The sequence below is a fragment of the Onychomys torridus genome, chromosome 6 (genome assembly GCF_903995425.1).
Source record: "Onychomys torridus chromosome 6, mOncTor1.1, whole genome shotgun sequence".
Classification (NCBI taxonomy): Eukaryota; Metazoa; Chordata; class Mammalia; order Rodentia; family Cricetidae; genus Onychomys; species Onychomys torridus.
The window spans coordinates 74,994,598-75,020,130 of NC_050448.1; the positions used below are offsets into that span (position 1 = coordinate 74,994,598).

A 25,533-nucleotide genomic window follows, 5' to 3' on the forward strand; every position below is an offset into this window, starting at 1 on the left:
CAAGTAATGCTACTGTCCCACCTCAGTTGTCCAATGGCTCCATGGACAGAGAAATTAGGAAGAAGCATATTTCTGTAATCCTAGCTACCTGGTGACAAGTGGAGCCTCACTCCTGTGCCCAGGAAGTGACACTTGAAAGGGAATCACAACAAGTTCTACTAAGGGGGCTTGGGAAACTGAGTGATGGCCTTCGTTAGGTCAAGTGACCATGACGGACATCACAGTGTCATGGCCTGTCAACTTGCTCTGGGGAACGGCATGTCACCATTTCACACACAAGTTATTCTGCATGTAAATATTGGTCCAGACAAAGCCTGGACTCAGATGTTGCTGGCATCGGCATGAGGCATTACAACACATACAGGTAAACATCCCAGGATTCAGCCTTCTGGCTACTAGTGGCCCAAGTCCAGTCCTCCAGGAACAGAAACACCATGTTCAACATTAAACCCTTGCCAGTTGTGTGGGAGGAGGGCAAAGGAGAACAAGACACACTGGTGTCCACAAGGTAGATGAAGAAGTGATGCAAGCCAGTAAAGGACACAAATGGGAACACGGGAAGGGGGAGGCACCAGGGACTGCTACCTGGTAAGCCAGAGGAAGTGGGATAAGGACTGACACTCAGCTGTGTGGTGGGGTGTAAGGGAAAGAGCTATGGGCTCGGAAAACAGAAGTAGATGACACAGGAAGACGAGGGCTAGCTGCAAAGTACTCCTCATATTGCAGGGCTCGGTGCAGTACCACTTACATTCCTAAGCAGTTTTGTTTAGGATTTTTTGTTTTTTTCTTCAGAGCTGAGGACCGAACCCAGGGCCTTATGCTTGCTAGGCAAGCACTCTACCACTGAGCTAAATCCCCAACCCCTGTTTAGGGTTTTTTGTTTGTTTGTTGTTTTTCCAGACAGGGATTCTCTGTGTGACTTTGGTGCCTTTCCTGGATCTCGGTCAGTAGACCAGGCTGGTCTCAAACTCACGGAGATCCACCTGCCTCTGCCTCCTGAGTGCTGGGATTAAAGGCGTGAGCCACCATCACCCCCTCAGCAGTTTTAATGTATAACAGGAACACAGCACCCTGTTCTACTGAGGGTCAGAGTCAAAGAATGTTTTAGAAAGTATGCGCAGCACAAATAGGGAGGGCCAACACGGTAAGAGGCAGAGGCATGAAAAACACTTGTGTTTGGAGATGTTAAGAGTTAAAAAAAAAAAATATCCATCACAGAAGGGAGGCCTTCTAAAACACAGGACAAAGGGAAGAGGTACATATCTGGAGCCCTGGAGATCAGACCAATTAGGAAGTGTCCAACATACAGCCCAGAGACCACATGCATCCCAGCATAGCTGTGAACAGAGATGACAATGTCATGTCACAAGTCAAAAGGTTGGACATCCTGGAACAGAACTATTTATACCCTTTCAAGATCTATCAGCCACATCCCCTTTCACATAGGTATTTCTTAAAACAAAATGACAAGAGCAACTGCTTAAAATGTATAGCTAGTTGGGGTCTCTTACTGAAATGGTCACGGAGTCATGGCCACTAGATGAAGCCAGGTGTGGGTGAAGCCATATTATTTGAAAACACTGTGAGGCTGGGGATATAGATCACAGGTAGATGCTTGCCTGGCATGCATGGGACTGCAGGTTCAAGCCTCACTAGCATTAAAACAAGTAAGCAAGGACATGACTGTCAGGAGGAATGAGCCACTGGGCTTGAGGTCTGCAACAAAAATCAGCTGAAGTTAGCCAGGTACCTTGGAAAAGGGATTTAGGGCCTTCTGGGTAACCACACCCCCCACAGCACCTATGGTGGTGCTGCCAAAGTTGACAGTGGTGACAGATTCTTCATCCCCATGTTTCCTAAAACCTAAAGTTTACCACCAAAGACCAAAAAAAAAAAAAAAAGCAAGGATCATAACTGACAAGTTGGTATTTTTTTTTTACACTTTTAAATATACCTTTATTTCTCAAACTCAAAGCTTTATTTCATCAAGTTCTAATACATTTGCACTGATAAGAAATCTCATCGGCATCAAGTAAGAAGGTGGGTGACCAGTACCAAGGAGGAAGCCCGTGCTTCTAGGCACTGCTAAAGAACACTTCAAGCCTATGCAACTACAGAAATTAAGAGCTTCCGATGTAGTCCAATGGGCACTTTTATTTTCTTCCATATTAATTTGGAAATAAATAGATGCTTCCAGAAAATCAAGTTTTCACTCACACACACCAAAAGGCCAGGCAGCTGGATTCTCTTTTGTAAAGACCATGAATGATGTTAATTGGCTCCTTCCTCTTTAGTGGGTGGTCACCTCACCTTCCTATGCAAACACACATGAGAATTTGCACCAAACCTTAATAGCCCAGGCAAAACTCCAGAACTCTTTAAGCTTATACTTAAAGTATTTTTTTTTAAGTGATAGGTAAACAAGATGAAGGCACTTGAATTCACAAAAAAAAAAAAAAAAAAAAAAAAAGTAATTTTTCTTTCCTCAGAGAGCTCCGCAAATAATCCTGATGGATTGCCAGGACTTTTCAAGAGCCTCTTCCTCTACCCTCTGGATTCAATTGGTTAAATTCGACTACATTCCAAAATCAGCTGTGAAATTCTGTCTCAGATTAATGATGTAAATCCAACTTTGAAAATTAGGAAAACTTCAATTTATAGAATCACCTCCAAGGGTTATCCCCAGTGTGGGCCCCATCAGACATGCAGGAAGTGATGCCCAGGAAGCATCAGGACTGCCTCATGCTTGGATAACTATAATTCGGCCTTTGGGAGAACTAAGACTAGCAGTGTCCTGAAACAGGACCCCAATACAAGAAAGAACACTAGAAGAAAGAGCAGAGTCGGTTCTGAATGCTGCCATTTCCCAAAACTAAAGCAGTACTGGGTAAAATCATAACCCATCACGAAGGGGCTAGCACCAGGTCAGCTAGAAGGCCTGCAGACTGTAGCAAGGCGACTATTACTGTATTACCACAAAACAGGTCCACACGCAGCTCACTATGACATGAGTTCCAAGTCAAGTCAAACAGGAGGAGGAAAACACTGGAAAGCCAAAAAAAAAAAAAAAAAAAAAAGTCAAGAACCATGACAAGAATTTTCCCTACCCAGCTCCACTCATCTGCTAGCTCCCAGGTGTGGGCCAGGCCTCCCTCAGTTCACAAGCAGTCACCAGGAATTTAATTTAGAGGCGTTAGTAACCAGAGTCTCATCTTAATGCAATGACTGACCAAGCAGCAGCATCTTCTTGCCAAGGTTTAAGGCAGAGGGTGTGCCTGGAGCTCAAAGCCAAGAACTAAGTACATGGGCATCTGGGTACTCAATGATGAAGGCACTGTTTTCAACCCAGCTGCTACTGACTCTGAAGAGCAGACTGGGAGAGCAGGCTCTGAGTGTGTACTTGCACGTCAGTGCCCTCTGCCAAGACCAACACACACACACACACACACACACACACACACACACACACACACAAAGGGGAGCCATTGGATTCACTACAAGGAAGGGTGTCTGGTGTATAGGTGAGCAGCACAAAAGACAGGTTTCAGATAGAAAGGTTCTCTGGCCTGTTTCTGGTCTGGCAGAAGGTTCACAGAGCAGGTAGATACACCTCTAGTCCAGACATCCACAATCTAGGAGTTGTGTCTTAAAGATGGAGCTCTGGTCAATGCAACTTTTTACTCTGATGGTTCTAGAACACACATCAATTCTCAAACTACAAAACAGTTGGGCAGGCAAAGAAACTACCAAGAGGACCATCACACAGCGGTGGTTTACAACTTCTCTCTCTCCATCCTCAGGGACTATGGCCTGACTGAAAACATTATATATGTATATAAAGCAGAAAGAATTTCAAAAAGAAGCCAGATGTTTTTCCAGTGCCTCACTGGTCCCCAAGCCTTCTCAGTCAAAGCAATCCTGATTTCTGCTTCTATTAGCAAGTGCTTACATTGAGGGAGCCTCCAACCCACTTCAAAAGCTCTGACTCTACAAATCTATTTCTGTGCAAATGTGTCCTCACTGCACTACAATGGCAGCATTTTAAGGTCATGGATGACCGATGGTTTTCAAAGTTGGGTTTTCTTTACCTTCCTTCCAACACTGAAACAGCTGGGGTCCCCTCACAGAACTCAGAGCCAGTGAATTCAAACATAACTAAGAGCCACAGAGCAGCAGAAACTAGGGGTACTACGTGGCTTCTGGTGACCTAACTTAACGTGGAGGCCAGTGAAGATGCACGACAATCAGCTGTTAAGGGGACCAATGTAGCACATTCCAGAAGAAACTTGAAAACACATTACTAGAAAAAAGGCCAGCCAATTACTTTGTGCTGGGCCTTTTTACATGAAGATAACTAGTTCAATAAAGCAGATACAAAGCAATCACTCGGATCTTTGGATTTTTATGGTCGCTGGACAAAGTAAAAACTGAGCTTGTGGATCTGATGGAATCACTTTAGAAATCAAGCTTGCTGGCAATACTGAACGCCTTTCCTCTTGATATCCTAAAGTGATGCATTCTAAGGTATCCCACAGAAAGTTTCAAAAGGTGAAATCTCTCATCTGAACCTACCAGGTAAGGCAACAGTCACCTGGATCTCTCCCCATGAACTGCTTGCTTTGGGCCAGCAATTAACACTGTTTTCCTTCTATAGTGCAGGATATAAACATAATGCTTGAATCTACAGAATAAGAAAGGTCATTCTTCACTCACTCAACTCTTCCCCAAAGACAGCAGAGTAATCAAAGTGCCTTGGTAGTGAGAACACACAAGGCCAGACGACACTAAACCCCTACTTCCCTGCAACTTGGAGATTGAAAGTGAAATTCAAAAGTGGGTCTACTGGTCACTCTTTTCTCCTGAGATTCCCGAATTCTCCTGCTGTGAAAAATATTTGGGGAATACAATCACTATTTTTGAAGGGATTGGAGAAGGGTCCAACGTACTCCAGCAAAAAAGCTGTCATACTGAGATTAATGTCCAAAAATGGGTTTCCAATTAAAACATGGGAAGAACCTCAAGTCAGATATGACCATGACTCTAGTCACAACACAGTCCTTACTCTCAGGAAGAGCGAACAAGAGTCAGTCAACAGAGAGCTAATGGAGCTCATGTCGTTCAATAAAGAATTCCTTACAGAAAAACAAAACAAAACAAAACACTCATGTTTCCTATTGACAATCGCCACCCGCCACCACAATTCTACTTGAACATTACGTTCCACATTTTATTTTGTTTTCAAGTTACATTTCAAGAAAAGGTCATTATTATTTTTTCTCTCCACAATGTCTCATAATTCCTTGAAACAGCCCAGCATCTATCATAAACCACTTCCAACCAGATCTCAAGTCTCCAGCTATTGGCTTTGGTTTATTGATGAATGAAATTCTCAGCTCTGCTACAGGGACTAGATACACACAACTCAGTCCCGTGAATGAAAATTCAGTCACAAAGAGCACCCTCGTGTTTACCAGTTTGGGGGCTGACTAAAACTGACACAATAAGAGACTATCGGCACAGCTTTCACATAACTGCTGAGCATCCTGAATGGGAGCCTGCAGAGGACTGGAGGCTTAGTCGAGAGAAGAGTGCCTTTAACGCTTCTCATGTGCTGCCCAGCTCTCCCAACCTCAGAGACTGTGTAGAGTTCAAATCCCATGTGCCAATGTCTGGGAAGCGGCAAGTGAGTGACTATCTTAGAAAGATGTAGAGAGGTCACACTTCCTATTGCATCTTCCAGAGTGGCACTGTAATACGGGTCCTTTTAGGGTTGGCTCCTGATAGTCTTGTGGACCTACTCCAATGGGTTCACAAAGAAAAGCAGAGTCAGAGCTGAGTTCCCCTTTAAAAGCCAAACACCTACATCTAGGAGGAGGCTCTCCTACCTGAAAGCCCCTGCCCTGAATGGGTTCCCACTGTGGAAACCCTCAGGTCTTAAGGTTAGTTACAGGGCAGCCATGTAGGATAAGGCTGGCTGTAGGTAACCGGGGGATGGGCGATGTAGTAGTTGTTGAAGTTGCCGTCGCTGACGTAAGGAGCTGGCTGGTAGTAACAGGTGACATTGGTGGCGCTGGGGATGATGTTCTGCTCTGCCAGCACTCGCAAGGCCAGGAGGGAGATGAGGTTCAGGGTCTGCCTGCGCTCGTGCCCCATAAGGCACACGGTGCTCTCGTTCACTACCCTGCGAAGAATCATGAGGTAGTCGTACTTGCTTCTCTCTTCTTCGGCGAAGTGGTTCTGAAGGTAGGTCTCCAGCTTCCTCTGCTGTTCCAGGATGTCTGGGAAGTCGATGAAAAACCTGGAGCACATGTAACGCTCTAGAGTCTTGATTTCCTCCTGGTCCGCAGGCCTGAAGTCCCGCACCAGAAGGTTGCTGTACTTAAGAAGACCCCCGCCTCGGATTTCTTCGGGGTTCTTGGTGGCAATCAGCCTGTTCTGAAGATGGTCAAAGGCTTCCTCAAAGTCCCCGTACACGCTCTCCCCGATCACCGTGGGGTGGAAATGCTCAGAGATGGGGTTACTGGAGCAGTCATAGAAAAACAGCAAAGAGTCTAGGATGATCTGGAAGGAGTCCACACTGAACTCAAACTGACGCCGGATAGAGTCAACAAACTTGAGCTCCACGTTCCTCCCGTTCTTGTTGGAGAGGGAAATCAGGCTCCAGCGGTCTGCATCTGTGCAGACCTTCACCAGCTTCTGCACATATGCCTCCTTCAAGGTGACAGGGCTGATTTTGAGCTTATTCACACCCTCTGGCAGAAAGTTCAGAAGGGAGCACAGAACTACATCTCTCACCAGCTGAAATTCTGTCTCCGTGGGGAGAGCCACGTGAAAGATGAGATCCAGATCTTTGCAACCCAAGCCGTTGTCTTTGACCAAAACATGGCCAGCTGCAGAGCCGTTCAATCGGACGTCCTGAACTTTGATGCCTGCCTCCTCCAGCCGGCTGCGGACAGTCTGGACGATGTCCTTAAGGGTTATCTCCAAGGTTGGAAAGTTGCCTCGTCCATGGACGGGTACGACCTCGGTCAGAACCTCATGCAGCCGGCTAACCTGGTCCCAGTTGAGCACGCTGAGGGACTCACAGTCCCTGGTACTGCTGCCCTCCTCTGCCATCTTGGGGGATGTTCTAGCCAGGGGGAGCTGAAAGGGGGTGAAAAACAGAGTTAGGATTCACATGGACATGACAAAGCCAGTGGAGGAGCTCAAAGGCATCAACTTATCAACTTCCTGTAAAATGGAAGTCAACAGTGCCTGCTATTCAGCATGGCTGTGAGCATGAAACACATCAAACACCAAGAACGGCACCTACAAATGCATAAGCTCCATTCCACAGCAGGGTAGATAGTGGCATGGCTTTGCTTTATGTGGGTGCTCTTGCTGCTGGTGGTGTGCTTGTCCCATGTGGGGGAGGGGTAGAGTAGGCCTCTGTGTGTGAAGAGAAGCAGACAGTCTAACCATGTCACCTAAACAACATTAAAGAGCCTATAATGGCACAGAGAAATAGAACCTCCTGTTGTGGGATATTTGTACACTGTGGGAACATATATCGCTGTGATTGGTTTAATAAAGAGCTGAATGGCCAATAGTTAGGCAGGAGGTATAGGTGGGACTTCTGGGCAGGGAAAGAAGAAGTAGGAGATAAATCTAGGCATGGAATGAGTTGGACACACAGAATGGGATAGAGATAAAACACTGGTTAATAAAAATATGGGTTAATTTAAGTTGTAAGAGCTAGTTAAAAACAAGCCTAAGCTAAGGCCAAGCTTTCATAATTAATAAGTCTCTGTCATTATTTTGGAGTTGACTGGCTGGACAGAGAAAGACTTGATACAATGTGTGTTTTACTGATTTTCTCTGGTTTATATAGAAGTTATTTCTGTTTTTAGCTCCCTAACTACATCTTGAACTGGTGGATACCTAAATCCTAATACCTAATACCCAGTTCAACACACACACTCCAAACCACACACGCGCACACACACACACAAACATTGCTCCATTTGCTCCACAAACAGACTATATCTCAGCTATGGAAGACAACCACTTCCTTTTCATATATGGGCCTAATCTATCCTACAACAAATACTATGTCATCTGGGACAGAACAGAATTGTTTATAACAGTTGTGGTCAACCATAAGTTTTACAGTGAGAATATCCTTCAGCGAGGATGCAAAGAGTCTCAGGGCAGGTAAACTTCCAAAGGCCTTCTGCAAAAGCATTCCTTGAAGCTCCTTAAGGGGAATAAAGTTCAAACTGAATACAAGACGGGAAAGAAAGCAGTTCTCATACTTCACATGCAGGAACTACAAAGTTTCCCAAGTAAGTATGTGCATGTATGCATGCGGTATGCAAGGGACTGAACCCTGGGCGATGAGCATGCAAGCCAAGTGCCTACTACTGAGCTACACTTTCACCTAGTAACAAGGAAGTATATCTCACTTTAAAAGAGATGAAAATGATGGAGTACCAGAAATCCTAATTCTTAAAAGCAAAATATTGGTATCTCAGAAACACGAAGTGTCTGCGTCCTCATGCTGATTGGATGTCATCTTGACAGACACAAAAGCTGAAACAAGGGGTCTTGGTGCAGGCTTCCAATTTCACCACGAACGGTTTCTACCCAGCAAAGCTCTGTACAGACAAAATTCACCCGGCCAGTTTCATTGTTTGGAAGCTGCTGCTTTTTAATACACATCAGTGCATTCTCCTTGGGCATTTCAAGCCTGCCCTGGTCCAGGGATTTGTGGCTATAACAGTGCCAGGGCACCACTAGTCATGTGGGGATGAGCTTTGACAGTTCCCCATCGCAAAGATCATGACAGTACAAGACTATAACCCAAGGAGGTGTATGGTTTACACAACTCTGGTGGAAGGAAGCAAATACAACATACAGACAAGAGAAAGACTGTCCCTCTGGGGGGCCCAAAGGAAAGCATGGAAGTGATCACTTACAGAGAGGGGACACAAGATAACAAAGCCATGGTGAGCTGTTGCTGGAACAACAGAGGGAAGAGCAGTGCATGGCTAGAAATGGCAATAATCTGGGGGTGACAGGAGCCTTGAGCCAGCACAGTAACACACAGGTCCAGGGTCTGTCAATCTACTCGGTTGGAAGTGGCCAGCCTCCTCAGAATCAAAGCAGGTTCTTGTGGGCTCTAGGGTTGAGTGTCCCTCCTCTAGCTATAGAAAAGCATTTGTCAAGGGGAAGATGAAAGTCTTTAAAAGTCTGAAGCTATTCAGCCCATCTGAGCGTGACCCGCCTCAGTGATGGACAGACAGCACAGCCTGTGATGGTGATGCACACCTAACATCTATTGGGGCTGGCATTTGCCTTCAAGCCAGATCTGGGACAGCTGGTTCTCTTTTCTCTGTGCTCACTGTACACTCTGTGGGTCTTTGTTTTCTTTCTTTCTCTCTTTCTTTCTTTCTTTTTTTACATGATCAGTACACAGCAGATTTGCACCTGAACAGATTCAAATGCTTTCATGAAGGTATTATGGTCTGCACCTTGTTCTGAGACACAGCTAGAAGCTCCGAGGTGGGTTTCAGTCAGGCATGCTGTCTGCCACCTGCTACATTTCCCAAGGCTCACATTTTGACACAAGTCTGAGAAGTCACAATACAGTCAGCAAACGAGAAGCAAGGAACAATTTTTAAGAAAAATCTCCAAAAAGAACCCTATTAATGTTCCAGCACAGAATAGCTGTAGGAAAGGCCTTTGATTCAAGCCTTTAAAAAAAAAAAAAAGGTTATGTAGGGCTAAAGTCAGAACTGTTCTAGAACATGACAGAAGGACCATCTGGGGACCATAGAGAATCTAAGAGCCATAATTCTTTCCTTTGGGGTAAGACTTTCGTGCACTTTTAAAAAAATTATTTAATTTTTTTTGGGGGGGGGACGGTTCGAGACAGGGTTTCCCTGTGTAGCTTTGCGCCTTTCCTGGAACTCACTTGGTAGCCCAAGCTAACCTCGAACTCACAGAGATCCGCCTGGCTCTGCCTCCAGAGTGCTGGGATTACAGGCGTGTGCCACCACCGCCCGGCTTATGTACTTTTAAATTAGCAGCAGATTCAAAGTTAAAACCTATTTTAGACTGAGTATCTGTAAGGTTCGTGTGAGAGGAGGGGCAGAGAAATTGTCCGAAACATTCTGAAAATGGCAAGGATGCATACCGGCCTTTGCGAGAGAGGAGAGAGCCACGAACATAGGAACTGTATTATCAGCACAAAAGGACAAATTGTTGGGACAGAATTTTCTAAATATGTGAATCAAATACATATGAAGATTTATTGTAAAAAAGGGGGAAGTGAAATTACACACAGGGGCTCATGCCTAGACTGCTAGCACTTAAGAGGCTGAGGCAGGAGGATTTTAAGTTTAGCCTGGGCTAAACAGAGAGACCCTGACTCCAATAACAAACAAAAACAACCCAGCCCATAAACAAAAACAAATGGTGCTGAGAAAAGCAAACAAACAAGCATCTGAATGCTTAATTTATGTATTTTTAAAAGCTGGCTCCGTGTCTCCTGCTAAAGTAAGATCTAGTTGGATAGGACAGGGACTGAAGACTAAGACACAGTCCAATGGTCCTCAACCCTCCTAACGCTGCAAACCTTAATACAGCTCCTCATGCTGTGGAGACCCCAACCATAACATTATTTTTGTTGCTTCTTCATAACTGTAATTTTGCTACTGTTATGAATCGTGATGTAAATGTCTGTTTTCTGATGGTCTTAGGTGACCCCTGTGAAAGGGGCATTCAACCCCCAAAAGCTGTCATGACCCACAGGTTGAGAACCACTGGCTCTAGCTGGTTGGGTCAGGACTAAAAGAACTCTAGGAGGAACTAAAGGAGACCCAGAATTTCTATACAAGTACACACAGTAAGCCTTTAAGCCTTCTTGGACCACAGAAAACCAGCAACAAAACCAGACAGGTTTGGCTACATAAAAATTAAACTGTTCACAGCCAGGCAGTGGTGACTCAGGAGGCACAGGCAGGCGGCTCTCTGTGAGTTCAAGGCCAGCCTGGTCTACAAAGCAAGTTCCAGGACAGACACTCCAAAGCTACACAGAGAAACCGTGTCTTGAAAAACCAAAATTAAAAAAAAAAAAAAATTAAACTGTTTACATGGTACAAAACATTCAGAAGGCAAACATAAGCAAACACTTGTAATTTTAGGCAAAGTATTCATGTCCTTAATAAGTAAGAAGTCATAAATGCAAGACCTCAAAAGAGAAGGGGAAAAGATTATAAACAGTGGCTCAGACACAAAACACTCAACCTCATTCAGAGGGTGGGCAACCTAAAATCCCAGTGCCTGGTTTTCCCCCACCACGGCAGGCAGCAAAGCTCAGCTCCTGTGTGGGACAGCAGACACCTCTCATGCACAGCCCTTGGACCCTTTGAGGAACTAGGTGAGACCCTGAACTTAAGTTCCATTATCCTTTGATGTGGTCACTCTATGTCTCCCCAATCTCCTCTGAATTTTAGTACAGCTGCCAAGCGTGCACAGAGACAGTCATTGGGGGGTAGTCAAAAAAGTTGGGAGCACACATCACATACATGTGATTTCATGTGTGTATACAGCTGTGCACAGAAGTGTGCAGTTGTTCAAAAGGAGGGTGCCTGCTTTGTGTGTAAGAATGTAAGTGCTCACTGGGCGGTGGTGGCACAAGCCTTTAATCCCAACACTCGGGAGGCAGGATCTCTGTGAGTTTGAGGCCAGCCTGGGCTACAGAGTGAGTTCCAGGACAGGCTCCAAAGCTACACAGAGAAACCCTGTCTTGAAAAACAAACAAACAAAAAAAAAACACCACAAAGGATGTAAGTGCTCATGACTCATGAATGGAAAAGTGCAAAACTGTGCATGCAAAACTTTATGCTTAAATAAGTACACACGTCTATATTGAGTGCTGTCTCTTCAGTTTGGCGTGGGTGTGGAAAAGAATGCATTTCGTGCCCTTTGGAATTGGAAGTACTCACTGATAAAAATTAAAAATCTCATAAACCACATTCTAAGATCTTTCACTTATAAGAATTCTACTCACTTGCTCCATGGTGTTTAATTTCTTCAGTTCTCTACCCTGCCTCACTCCCATATCTATGCGCCAAATAAATCTAATCTATTTGGAAGCTTTCCCTCCATGCTTGAAATGTTGACCTCTGCATGAGATGCAGGGAAGAGGATGATTTCCCTCTAAAAGGCCTTTTGTCAAGTTTCCACCTAACATACTTTAAAAATAAAAAGACATTCGTTATTTGTGTTAAAAGAAAAACTCAAAATAACAGGCCTGTTCGTCTCACCCCATCCACTCAATGTTCGGCATCAAAACATTTTTCAACTGTTTCCCAAGGTAGCTACTTCTCACCTCAAACCTATCAAAGCTGTCCTTGCTGTGCCCTCTTGCTGATGATTGGCCTCAGCTGCAAGAACTTTTTATTTTAAGACAGTATGTACATTTTCAGGAATTCAATAGTCTTATGTTGGCATCTTCCATACCAATTTCTTTGGATATAAACATGAATAGTGAGGTAAACTTTGGGAGAAAAAAATGGAGTCCATAAAAAGCACACTATGGGACATGTCACATATGTCACATCCATAGTATGATCTTTAACTCCCCCAATTTACCATAACTTAGTTGTGATGAAGATGAGTTGACCCAAATGCATCTATAAATTTACCTATGAAATTCTTAGCTCATTAGAAAAGCATAAATTAATAAGATATTTGGCAGTGGGGGATGGTGTTGGTGGTGTTGGAGAGATGGGTTAGTGGTTGAGTGTGTAATGCTTTTGCAGGGAGGGACCTGAATCTGGATACTAGCACCCATGTTGAGTGGCTCACAACCATCTGTAAGTCAAGCACCAGGAGATCTAACCCCCTCTTCTGGCTTCCCAGGGTACCTGCACTCACATGCACAGATCCATACACAGACACATACATACACACATAATTAAAAATGAATACATTTCTATATATAAGGATTCTTGTAACTATTATTGAAATCCAGATGATTTCAAATATCAACAGGATATTTGTACATTACTTCAACATTGGATTTACAAGAATAAACTCAATTTACAGCCCTGGGTGCTTAGATAACACACCAGACCTTAGTTCAACAGCTTCAGTTTTAATTAACTGCTTTTAAATCAACACTTATGTAACCTCCATATAAAAGAATCACATGAATCAAACATGCTCAGCTCATGAGAGGCCCTAGTTAAAGGCAAATTCTAGTTAGCAGAATTAATACAATAGTGGCTAGGGGGGAAAAATGAACTTAAGTCCAGTAAATTCAAAGCCATGTTTGAGAAGCAGATCCATTGTGGTTATACAAAGGGGAAGCCAGCAAAGGTGGGCACAGAACTGGTCATCGGTTCAAAAATCCAGGCACTTCTATAAGCATGGAAGGCCAAATGCCTACTCAGTTCATAGTCTTTGTTTTAAATACATTTTCATTATTTTTATTTTATTTTATGTGTACAGGTGTTTTGCCTGCATGTATGTCTGCACACCACTATGTGTGCAGTGCCCAAAGAGGCCAGCAAAAGGCTTGGATCTCCTGAAACCAGAGCCACAGATGGTTTTGAGCTGCTGTGTGGGTGGGTGTTGGGACTCAAATCTATATCCTCTGGAAGAATAGCCAGTGCGCTTAACCACTGAGCCATCTCTCCATCCCCCAATATTTAATCTTTTTGATGGTTTGATTGCTGGTGAACAATTATTTATCTTAGGGATGACTGGATTCCAGGGCTGCAGCAGCAGCAAAGAAGAAAATACACATTGAGAGAAAACAGTCTGTAGAGATGGTAGCAGGCATGGAGGAGATAACCTATGCCAAAGGGTTAGCCTAAGCTTCCTGAGGTCAGGGTAAATGCTCCACCTGCTGTGATGTGCCTCACTGCCCAGGGCAGAGCCACACAAAGGGAGTGAGTGGCAATGGGGGAAAGAAAAACATTTGGATTCCTGCTGCTGCACAGCCTACTGAGGTTTCTGGCACACCCTATGGAGGCATGAAGGAGCTCAGGCGGGCATGCAGGGGAGGCAGATGTCCGAGATGGGGATAAGGGTACTAAGGACACTGAGGGCACGAAAGTGTGAAGATTAACATTGAGTCCTTTTCGGTACCTGACATCAGGCATGGAAAGTGCCCCCCACCCCCAGCCCCCAGAGTTTTTGCGTGGAGAGAGACGGGCCTCTGTGAAGTCAAGGAAGGGGTCTCCAGGCCTGCGATATTTAACATGCAAGTTGTAGAAGTGATTGTCTAGAAGGCATCAGGGAAACTGAGTCTAGAACTGAAGCTCCCCTGCTGGAGCCCATCACTCATTCCAGAGGGAACAGAGCAACATCCTCTTCTGACTCTATTGTAGGTTTAAGAATGGAAAGAAGTACCATTGCCTATAAACATTCTCTTGGTGGCAAAACACCCTGTTCCTGTTCCTAGATGCTATCTTAAAAATAAATTAATTAATTTAAAAATAAATAAATAAATAAATAAGTGCATCTTCCTAATAAATCCTTTCAGGTCAGGTTAACAGACAGGCATGGGCAAGAACTGAGGAACAAAGACACCCCCAGTGAGGTGTGGGTGGGGAGAGGTCCTTTCTTATATCTTCTACACTAACTACCCCTCCATGTATAAGAAAGGATTTAAGCAGAAGTACAAATGACTGAAAATAGTCTTCACCATACCTACCCCACCCTGCCTCTCACCTCAGTGAACCAAGTGAAGGAAAACCAGAGTTCAGGCTCAATCCTTAGTCATCATACAGCACAGGGGAGGCAGGCATGTGTAATAGCAAAGGAAATAAAAACACACAGAAGAAGCCACTGCGATGATCCCATCTAACCTCTCATAAGCCAAACTTCCCGCATCCCCAATTTAAACAGTGTGGCTCATAAAAGAGTGCAGGAACTCATCCCTGGAGCCACGGTCCTAATTCTTGGAACAGTTGACTCCTCCCTCAGGCCCAAAGGGGCCTTGGTGGGCAGGAGGTTGGGGGACACCAGAGAACACAGGTCACAAGCCCACAAGTGCACTAGATAAGCACTCCTAACTGCTACTCAGGCAAGCATTTCTAAAACAAAGATTCATTGGTGCCAGCCAAGAAAAAGGGGGGTGGTGCGTGGGGTGGGGGCGAGCAAGCTGCCTTCTGTTGACCCTGACCGTGGCTTCTCACCCTCGCACTGTCTCCAACTTGAGTGGGTCACCCTTTACTGTCCCGCTTTGTGCAGGCTTTAGAACCAAAGGACTCCGAAGTGGCTTAGAGGTAGGTGGCTTTCAGAGAGACACTGGAAATCACTTATGGGCCACCATGTCCGGGAAGTCCCACTTTGCAAAAAGGGGGCTGCACACCTGTTGTTTCCAAACAAACCTCCTCCAGTCCCCCCCCCCCCACGTCCTTTTCCCACAGGGTAACTTTTCGGTGGACACTCCAGCTAGGCAGGGGCTAACAGAGTCTCCCCTCCCAGGGGTGCTTTGCATAACAGTAAAGTGGCCACCACAGCTGTGGCCAGAGGACAGGAAATGCATCTGGACGGTCAGCCAGGAAATTTTTGCCGCCTCCCAGGTAGGCAGCAAGATGTCGGGTTCTAACCACACCTGACCACCTGGTTTCCATAGAAGCAGTATAGGGCTAGAAGATGGCTGGGCAGGAAAAGGCCCTTGCCCCAAGCCCGATGACCTAGGACCCACATGGCGGAAGAGAACCCACTCCCGCAAGTCGCCCACTGATCTCCACATGGACACTGTACACTAAATAAACACTTAAAGAGTCCTTGAAATCCCTATAAAGGAAATGTCATTTCTCCTTATTTCTGGGGAGTACACTGGGAAACCAAGCGGATATGCACATTCTAAACTGTCCAAGGACACGTTGCTGGTACAAGGCAGGAATGTGACTAAAGAAGTCTCCTATTCCTTGCAGGTGGGTAGCGGAGGTGTATTACAGGGTGGGAGAAAACTTGAAGAACTAGCTGTTCCGATAGCCACAGGAAGGAGAGCCACAGGAAGGAGACTCACAGAATAAACTCTTACTAGGTTGTACTTTGATGACAAGGGGATCAGAAGTGTTGGTCCATGATAAAGCAACAGAACCAAAGAGACCTTCTCTGAGGGGGCAAACAGTTACCAGACCCTCAAGGGCTAGCCTCGGACATAACTGAAAACAGAAGCAACCAAGAACAGACCACAAGGGCCCAAGACTGCTCACTTCCCAGGCACCCATACTATTTGACTTAAGAGTCTTTCACCTGAGAGAATAGAGTCAGAACGTGTGTGTGTGTGTGTGTGTGTGTGTGTGTGTGTGTGTGTGTGTGTATTTGTGTTCACTAAGCTGAGTGCTAAGCTGCTGAGCTACATCACTTGAGCTGTGTACTTTGAATGACCATGGAAATCTGCAGTCTGCGGCTAAGGAGTAAAGAAGAAAAGCAGAGTTGAAGTAGATTTGGCCTTCTAAAGAGATGTCCTTCCTCCTTCCTTGCATTCCTGGAATTACAAAGGCCAGAAGTTATATAGGGCCTAGGGCAGCATTGGAAAAGCCCTTAGTCTGTTGGCTTCCAGTTCCTCACTACAGCCTGGGCTCCCAATAGGGAGGCCTCATACTCTGGAGGCTCCTTCACAGCCTTGAACTTTCTAAGAAATTACATCCAGCTGGGTGGTGGCAGTACTAGCCTTTAATCCCAGCACTTGGTAGGAAGAGGCAGGCCGATCTCTGTGAGTTCAAGGCCAGAATGGTCTACAGAGGGAGTTCCAGGACAGCCAGGGCTGTACAGGGAAACCCTATCTCAGGAAAAAGAAAGAAAAGAAGGAAGGAAGGAAGGAAGGAAGGAAGGAAGGAAGGAAGGAAGGAAGGAAGGAAGGGAGACACTTGTGTGTTTGGAGTATACAGAACAGTCTAGATGAAATAGCCCAAAGCAACAGGATCAGATAAACTAATGCACTTGTTTTGCCTTTTCTTCCTTCCTTCCTTCCTTCCTTCTTTCCTTCCTTCCTTCCTTCCTTCCTTCCTTTCTTTCTTTTTAAAGACAATAAAGTATATGCTACACTAACTTGCTCCCAAGATACCCTTGTGATACAGTCACTCTCCATTGTCGACTTGATGGATTTGGAGTCATCGGTGAAACACATCTCTGTGAATGTTTGGGGGAGCCCTTCTAGGAAGGTTTAACTGAGGTGGGAAAAGATCCACCACAAATGCTGGCAGCATCTCTCCACAGGTTGGTTCCGGGGCTGAGTAAAGAGAGAAAGCAAGCTGAATGTGACCAGCTGCCTCCTGCTCCCGCTACTGCGCCCTCCCTGCCATGATGATTGTACCTTAAAGCTGTGAGCCAAAACAAACCCTTCCTTAGGGTGCCCATGTCAGGTAGTTTTCACACCCACACATCATTAATACAGTCCCATTACAGTTAACCCACCCAAATGCCTATAGGCCATTGTACCTCAGCTCACAATAATAGCTGTCCCTGGCCAGCAAACACTTCTAAGTCAGTGTTGACACCAGATATCACAGATGGCTTTTTCTCACCTGCCGTTCTATTACATTTTCTGTTTTCCCAAGGTTATCAGTAGCCATTTCATACTGATGTCTACCAAAGCAAAAAGTTTGGTCAGATAGCCAGAGCAGAGGCCCCGAGGCACAGAATGGGGGGGGGGGGAGAGCAGGGGTGCCTTGCTGTGCACCAAGCTTCCAGAGTGTGGAGGATCTTCAGATTCTCACTCCCCTACAGATGCCACAACACCCAGTGGTTATCAGCAACTGGGCCAGGTCCAGACACTACCTGAACATGACTCCAAGCAGAAAGCCACTCCCCACCTCTCAAAACAGGATGCCTAAGCATGTGTGGGTGGAGAGATAATGCTGGAAGAAGTCAGGCTGGGGCTAGGGAAGCACAGAACAGAATCAAAACACTGGGGGCAGATATTCCAATAGGCATGGCCAGGGAGTGGAAATGCTCAGCAGACTACCCTCAAGTCACTGCAAATGTAAATATTAACCATGTCAGAATGCAGACACTGTGGGTTGGCAGCGAGACACAAAGTATCTGAGGTTTTCCTCCCCCGCCCCCCAAGGTGTCAACATGAAGCGCAGTCTATACAAACTGAACTAGAAATAGCAACGCTATACCACACATTGCTAGATCAGAGACATTACCAGTCTCAACTCACATGAAGGGCTCTTAGAGGTGGACTGGACTGAGAAAAACAAGGCTCCCGGAGAGGAGACTGCTTACTCTAAGGAAGACCCAGTCACAATCCTCGGGTTTATTTCAAAGGCTGTACCGCCATCCAGCCCTCCAGCTCAGAGCTTAGGAAAGTCATCAGCTGCCCCCAAACAAGGACTTCAATTAGTTAAAAGTGGCTACAAGTCCTGCTGGTCACTAGCAGAATCCGTGGGTCTTATCAGGAGAAAGACCAGCAACACTCAGCCCTCAAAAGCAGCACTTATCTGGGTAAGACATGTATACACACCCCATTCACAAATGTCTAAGTGTGAGCTCGCCTCAGTTTCAGTGCTGATGAGAACGTCACGTGCCAACCAGCAAGGTTAACAGTATCAACCTAGCAGTTGGTGAACCTCTGGGTAGCAGGCATAGGAACAAGCAGAGAAAAACATGCTAAAATTAGTTGTGGGGTGTGCATTGTGTGAAGAAACAAAACCACAGCACAATACTCCTGTACCAACTTCTTTGTTTTGTTTTCGAGACAGGGTTTCTCTGTGTAGCTTCAGAGCCTGTCCTAGATCTCGCTCTGTAGACCAGGCTGGCCTCAAACTCAGACATCTGCCTGCCTCAGCCTCCTGAGTGCTGGGATTAAAGGCATGTGCCACCACTGCCCGGCTCTGTACCAACTTTCTAAGAGGTGGTGTCCTACCAGTGTAGAGTCCAGGTCACCAGCACGGCTGCCCACAGATTTTTCCTAGAGATCTCCCAAACATCTTTGCCTGGAAAGCTCACTCCTCTTGCATGTTTGTTCAAATTTTTAATTGTTGGTAAGTTTTCATTAAGGATAAATTGTTGGCAAATTTTAACTGCTAAATAAAATTCAGCCCTAGTCCCCTGCCAATCTCAGATTTCATCTGCAATTCTTCCAGCTAGTCTCTAAGAAAAAGTCTTAAGACAAGAGGGAATCAAACAGCCTGGGGGTTGGCATCAAGTCTGCCTCGCACGATGAAAGCTTCTCAGTAAGACAGTGTGAAGGCTGCTCATTTGTTCAGATACCCCCATGGAAGCGCTCTCCTAGGACTCTGTGATCAGACGCAGGAGACAGAGGCCCCTGCCCACACAGAGCTTGTGGCTTATAAACACTCTTCAATGACTTTGGTCATTTGCTATTGCTTCTCACACACATAGAATCAGGATCTGAGAGAAAAACATGTTTGCACATGGTCCAGGCCTGCACCAATACAGCAGCCCTGAGCTGTGTAGCTCTTGAGCACTTGAAAGGTAGTGTCCAAACAGAAGTGTATAGTGTGTACAAAATACACAATAGACTTCAGGGACTTGATTTTAAGGAAGAATATAAAGTATCTCTTGTATGTGTCTTTGCGCTGATGACTTGGCATACTGAATTAGAGATAAATAGATCTATTGTTTGAACGAATTTTACCAGGCTTTTGTTCCCATATGTCTATGGGACAGCAATGACTCTGTCTGCTGTGGATGACAATGGAGAAATGGAAGCCTGGAGTAGTAAGGGTGTGTGCCAGGATCCGTGCCCAGGTATCCCCCATGAAAGACAGCCTCCAAGGCAAGGAAGTGAGCATAAAGTCTACAACAGTCTGCAATGAGACATAGCAGCAGCAGTGCCGAATCCTAGATGAGCAACCCAGAGCAAACACCCCTGTGTCTTGACCCTACTCTTTCTTCTGTATCAGTTCTGATCACCATATTCCACACGACAGCCAGCCTCAGGCAGCTGCAGAGTGCAGATGTCCAACTCTAACTATGACAAGCAGAAACAAGCATCACCACCATGCATGGAGGGGCAGGAGCAGGCAGCCAGGCCAGGTAGAAGATAGCCGGCCTTATCCTATGAGGCCAAGTATGCACAGAAGCTAAGGGAGACTGGATGAGATACGGGGATGGTTCATGATCCATGCATAATTTTCTTCCATCGTTTTTTGTTTTTTTTTAATAGGGGCTGGATGTAGAGACAATGAGGGACTTTTTTTTTTAAGCCCTTTAGTTCTGTATTAAAATTTTGGAAACAAGAAAATATGCAAAAGAAAACTATATCATACTGGAGCAGAGAGATGTGGGCTAAGGCGGCCCTCAGAGGAGAGAAGATCTGTCAGAGCCTGCAGAGGTCCCAAAGACATATTAAAATAAAGTTCAGTGGAGGGATGGGTTCTGTTCAAGTCTCCCCCACCCCCAGTATCTAACTGTATTTTGTAAGGCAAGGTAGGACAATTAGGGACAACCAACCTGCTCATGGAACAGCAAGGAAAACATCAGGAAATAGTAATCTTAGAGGAACGTAGAGAGATCTTAGGGATGGGCAGTTCCTGGGAATTTGCTCGAGTGCTCCAGGCACATGGCACTGAGCACTGGCCAGAAACAGGGAGGCCTGCTGTTACTCTCGTCCAGCTCCTGTCTACAGTCCCCTAAACCAGGTCAGTGATGACAGCGGGGGAACAAAAAAAAAAAAAAGAACGAGTCAGCAGAGCTGGCAGCTGGGCCAACCGGGAGAAAGAAAGGCTGAGTGCGCGAGCTGGGGCTGAGAGAACCTGGCGGCGGGGAGGACCGTCGTCGGGTGGAAGAGCTCCGGGGGTGGGTGGGGCTAGAGGCTGGCCAGGCTTAGGAGCCGCAGCTGTTGATCAGTTTGCACTCACTGCTCGCTCCTCACCTCCAAGCCTACCCTGCTAAGGCTTCACTGAAAAGGCGCCCCAGAAACCATCCAGCCTTTTAGACCAGGCGCTTCTGCTGCAAAAAGCTCCACCCGGTGCCTGGATCCAGCAGGAGAACGCCCACTTCAAGCGCGCTTCCTTCTCTGAGAGAATGGCAGGCAGCCCTCCGCAGAAGGTGCACTCATTTAATAGGAGCATGTCTGCACGCACGGGCATACACTCCCTCTCTCTAGGCAAGGACGAGGACTCTACAGTGACCACAGCCCCCACTTTTCTGGGGTCCACGTGCGAGGAAGGGCTGGGACAATTGAGAGAAAAACAAGTTCTTCAAGTACATCAAGTCCCAGCCCCTTGGCCTCCCCAGCACCTGGCACCAACCACCACTTAGGAAGCCCTTTCTGACTCAACCGCTGTTATTCGAGAAATAAGCACCTCGCAGTTTAATGACCCACAGTGGAAAATGCTCTGAAACCATAAAGCATCCTTACACACAGAGTGCTTCATGTCAGTTGTATTAAGGTTTTTTTTTCCCCTGTTGTTCCAAAAACTTCTGCAAGCACTTCAAGAACAAGCTACAGGGGCCAGCTGTACAGAATAGTAATTTGAAACAGTTCACAGGCTTCCCGTACAAAGTTGAGTTATGTAAAGATGCTTTCTATAACCATTTACATTCTAAATAAAAGCTTCCTTACAAGGAATGCATCTGATCAAAAGGTTAAAAAGTGAGAGAAACCTTAGGGTCCAAGAGATTAAGAGATCGGCTTGACTGGCGTCTCAAGTAGCTTTAAATTCACGAGCACTTCTTTAAATATGGAGGATTTGGGGTCATCATAATACAACGTCATCGGCTACAGTCAAAACACCAAGATGGTGGAGGGCATCTTTCCATATTTCCCTGTTTCTTCAATAATGAGAGAGAACAACAGATCAGGAAACATCTCAGATGAGAGAGAGAGAGAGAGAGAGAGAGAGAGAGAGAGAGAGAGGGAATGAGTTGTGTGTTCAGGAAGGAGATAAGAAACTCCCAAACACCAGCTTACCTCTTATAACACACACTCCTACAGCTTTTCTCAGTAATAGAAAAAAAAAAAAAAACAAAAAACAATCTAACCCAGGCTGCCCTTCCTCACTGGCTGACCCTGGGAGGGCACAGCTAAGAAGAAAGATGAAGACAAAGACCGCCCAGTGAACGGAGCTGGAAAAGACGGAAAGAAACATTCAATGCTGTTTTCCAATTCTGCAACAGCTGAGCCTCGCTAATCACACAACAGGGCACAACAGCCCCCTTTTAAATCACCTTCACTGCTGAGCTGTCACTGGGCTGTCTGGTGGGCAGTGCAAGGCACATATAATCTGCCTGGCCTTCAACAGTGAGGGACAGACACAGGCTAAGTGTGTGTGCCTGACTAGGAGGTGGGGTGGGGGGCCGGGGAGGCTGGAAGTCCTGCTGCCAGATTGCTAACTATACTGGCAGGAGAGCTGGAGTGAATCCTTGGCACTCCACACTCACTGTGATCAACAGAGCTACAAGGTGGGTATTATGGGAGAAACTCACACTAAAGAGTGTGCCTGTTTGTTCTAGAGCACACACTAAAGTCACTCACCAAAATAAAAATCAATCTTTTGATGACCGTCTAGGATCTCTGAGCACCCCACCTCCACAATTTTAATGACAGTAAGGGACATCCTGTGCAGATACTGGGACAATTAATTATTCCAAACATCAAAATCTTCTAAAAACTCCTAACTCACATCTATCTGTGTACACCAAAACTAAGGTGTCTCTTCAGAGACAAGGTTTCAGCTACCTGATCAGGGATACTAAGATCTCCATCTCCACACACAAGAATTGCAAAAGAAAGACCCACTGCTGGTCCAGATGCAGCAGGGAGAGGAAAGTCAACCTTCTTTAGCCCCCAGCCCACACCCTTCAACCACAGGGTAAAATGTGGGTGGTGGTGGCGGCGGAATCACACCTCTCGTGACTTCCAGCACGGTAGAATTCTTGGTAAGGTCTACCACCCTCTTGGCTGCCTGGCAAGCTTTCTGGCTCACACTCACTGCCTTGCCAAGCAAACTACGCTGGAAGTTATTGTAGCCAGCAAAGGCTACCCTCACCCTCCTTCCCAGGGTAGAGGGGGCAGCTTGAAGCCTAATTTAGGCGGATCTAACCATCTTAACCTTACCTCCAGACTGCCAAACTCGTCACAATTAAAACGGTAACATACATAGCTGTTCTTTATAAATCTGTTAAGTCTATTAAGTCTTTTCTTGTAAGCACTTTATCCTCAAATTGGGGTGGGGAGGGGCTTAAGACTAGGAATTAGTCACGGCCCCGCAGAAGGGTTTCTGCATATTTAAAGGGGGAAAGGGGAGAAAGGGGCCAAGACCACCCAGGTCTGACAGTCGGCTCAGGTGGAAGTCCTACGTTCTGGAAAAACCAAACAGGCATTTCCTCACCAGCCCTCGGTGACTTTGAGGTCGCCCGCCCGCTCGCCAACAGTCAGAACTTAGGTCTAAGGGCTACCAGCTGGCACTGCAGATCCCTCAACTCCCTCTGATGCCCTTCCCACCCTTTTCGCGGACCGCACTAAAGGGGTCCCATGACCGCGACGCTACGGGACAGCAGCGCCTCTAAGTCACCAAACAGCACCACCATCAGAGTCACTAACTAACTCTGCATGGCTTTCAGCTCACGCGGTAGGCAACTTTCGATCCCCAAAGGGGAGGAACCAGGGTTTTCTCAGTTGCCATATTCTCGAGAAGTTTCCGAGAGACGCGCAGCTTGTTGGCCGCGCGCGATGTCCACAGTCCCCGAAGAAAGAAGGATCTCGGCCGCCATCCTGGGCACCGAGCCCAGGAAGCTGCCCTCCCCTCTCCTGCCAGGCTGTAGCCCGGGACCGCTGCGTCTCTATCTACGCAGCCGAAACCGCGGGGTTCAAAATCGCCCTGGTTCCGGACTCGGAGTGCGCGCCACAGGGAAGCAGCGCAGAGCCAGACAACCTACTTACTGGCAGGGGCAAGGAAAGAGCAGGAGGTGACCACCACCCACTCTCCTGTCTCTGGGCCAGCAGGAGCTCGCCCAAGTTTGCCAAACCCCGGCCACAGTATCCGAAAAGTTTGCGCTCCTTCACGGTGGTAGCCTGAGCCAGGGACGCGGGGTCCGTGCGGGTCCTGACACCTGCCGGTATCTCCCCTCCATCTCCGGGCCACCCCACCAGGCTCTGCTGGGACGGACCCCGGAGCGTGAGTGCTTGGCTCCCAGCGGGACCTCCGCAGCATCCTCACACCTGAGGAGGAGGGGAGCATGGACTCACCTGGGCGCTGGAAGAGGCGGCGACAGAGGCAGGTGGTTGGCGTGGGCAGCCCCCAGCAGGAGCGGCACGGTAACTACGGCCCCTAGACAGCTGCGGCGAGTGAGCGGTCCCGCCGCCGCCCCCTCCGATCTTAACCGGCCTGACCACTCCCCCGCGCCTCCCCGCCCCTGCCCCCGCCCCGCGGCCGGCCTCCCGGGGGAGCCAGGGCGGGGCGCGCCGGCCGCGGCCCCGCGGGATCCTTGCGCCCGGCGCTAACGGCGGGGGCCGGGCGAACGCCGCCCTCTGATTGGCTCCCCGGGTCAATGGTTGCCGAGAGACAAGTAAACCTCCGGAGGCCCGAAGGGGCGGGGTTGCCTGGGGAGCAGCGACGCGCAAGCGCAATAAGAGAGAGGCTGTGTCGCCACCAACTTAGTTGATGGGACACTTTTCCCTCTGTCCGCTCCGCTCCTCTCTGCGGCTCCTGGTCTTTGCCTTCCCTTGCCCCGACAGTTCTCACCTCCACCCTGCTTGCTCCCTGGCGGGTGCGTTTTCTTTCCGAATTTTTGGCGCTCTTCGCACCAGTGGCTCCCTGATTCCAGGAGCCGGGAGTGGAAGGAAGCCCACGCCTGTCTCGCGCGGTGTTTGTGAAGTCAGAAAACTCTTAGGTGGGCCCCTGGAAATCTTTCTTATTCCTCGAGCAAATTGGCTGGAGGTGAGATCGTGGTCCTGGGGAAAAGGAGGCAGCTGATTCTCTGGCCGCGGGACCACCTGAATGCAGTTAGTGGACCTGGGAACCCAGCACAAAAGCCGAAGGCGCAGCAGCTCTGCCCTTCGAGGAATGGCACAGGACTTTGTGGCTGGTCATCACTTGCGGGGCGGGGGACCCGGCCACTTCCCTTAATTCTCCTGCACGAGTGCTTCGGAATTAAGGCGAATGAGTGGGAATCTTCTTCACCACGTGACTCTGGAAGGCCTTGAGAGGAGCTGTTTTTGTTTTGGTTTGGTTTGGGGCTTTTGAAACAATGTCTCCTGAACCCAGACAGGCCTTTAAGTAGCCTTGGCTGACCTTTAACTGATCCTCCTGTGTGCACCACCCAACCGCTGGGATTACAGACATGACCTGCCACTCCTAGCCTTGCTGTGTAGCTTAACCCATCCTCCACTAACCTCTATTTCCCATCCTCAGAATGGGAGAAAGGGTGGGATAACTGTGGGATCAATATTAGGAAAAAAATTATTAATCGTGCACGGCTTTAAATAAAGTGCTTGCCAGGTGTTAGGTAAATCAGGAAGCAGTCATTAATAAACACTTGTTGAGCTTCGTTTGATGCTCTACTCGGTACTGGGGGGCAAGATGGCTTCCTGAATCAGTGTCC

General features: G+C 47.1%; 1 protein-coding gene across 3 annotated transcripts; it reads right to left on the minus strand.

Annotated features, from left to right (window-relative positions):
• Positions 1–3,105: 3,105 nt before the first annotated feature.
• On the minus strand, positions 3,106–24,271 carry Tent5c (terminal nucleotidyltransferase 5C). 3 transcript variants are annotated; one of them, XM_036189315.1, is made up of 2 exons: positions 21,595–21,764; positions 3,106–7,143 (listed from the first exon to the last, which is right to left on the minus strand). In XM_036189315.1, the coding sequence occupies exon 2, from the start codon at positions 7,114–7,116 to the stop codon at positions 5,941–5,943; it is 1,176 nt and encodes a 391-aa protein (XP_036045208.1). In that variant the 5' UTR covers positions 7,117–7,143; positions 21,595–21,764; the 3' UTR covers positions 3,106–5,940. The 3 variants fall into 3 exon arrangements, with proteins under 3 accessions (XP_036045208.1, XP_036045206.1, XP_036045207.1); XM_036189313.1 differs by lacking the exon at positions 21,595–21,764 and adding an exon at positions 7,313–7,538; XM_036189314.1 differs by lacking the exon at positions 21,595–21,764 and adding an exon at positions 24,179–24,271 and having other exon boundaries at positions 5,218–7,143.
• Positions 24,272–25,533: the final 1,262 nt, after the last annotated feature.

Coding starts and splice junctions, on each gene's coding strand:
- Tent5c (XM_036189313.1), bottom strand. CDS start 7,354: ATGCCACTATCTACCCTGCTGTGGAATGGAGCTTATGCATTT. Junction 7,144..7,312: donor GGAATGGAGCTTATGCATTT/GTAGGTGCCGTT, acceptor ACCCCCTTTCAG/CTCCCCCTGGCTAGAACATC.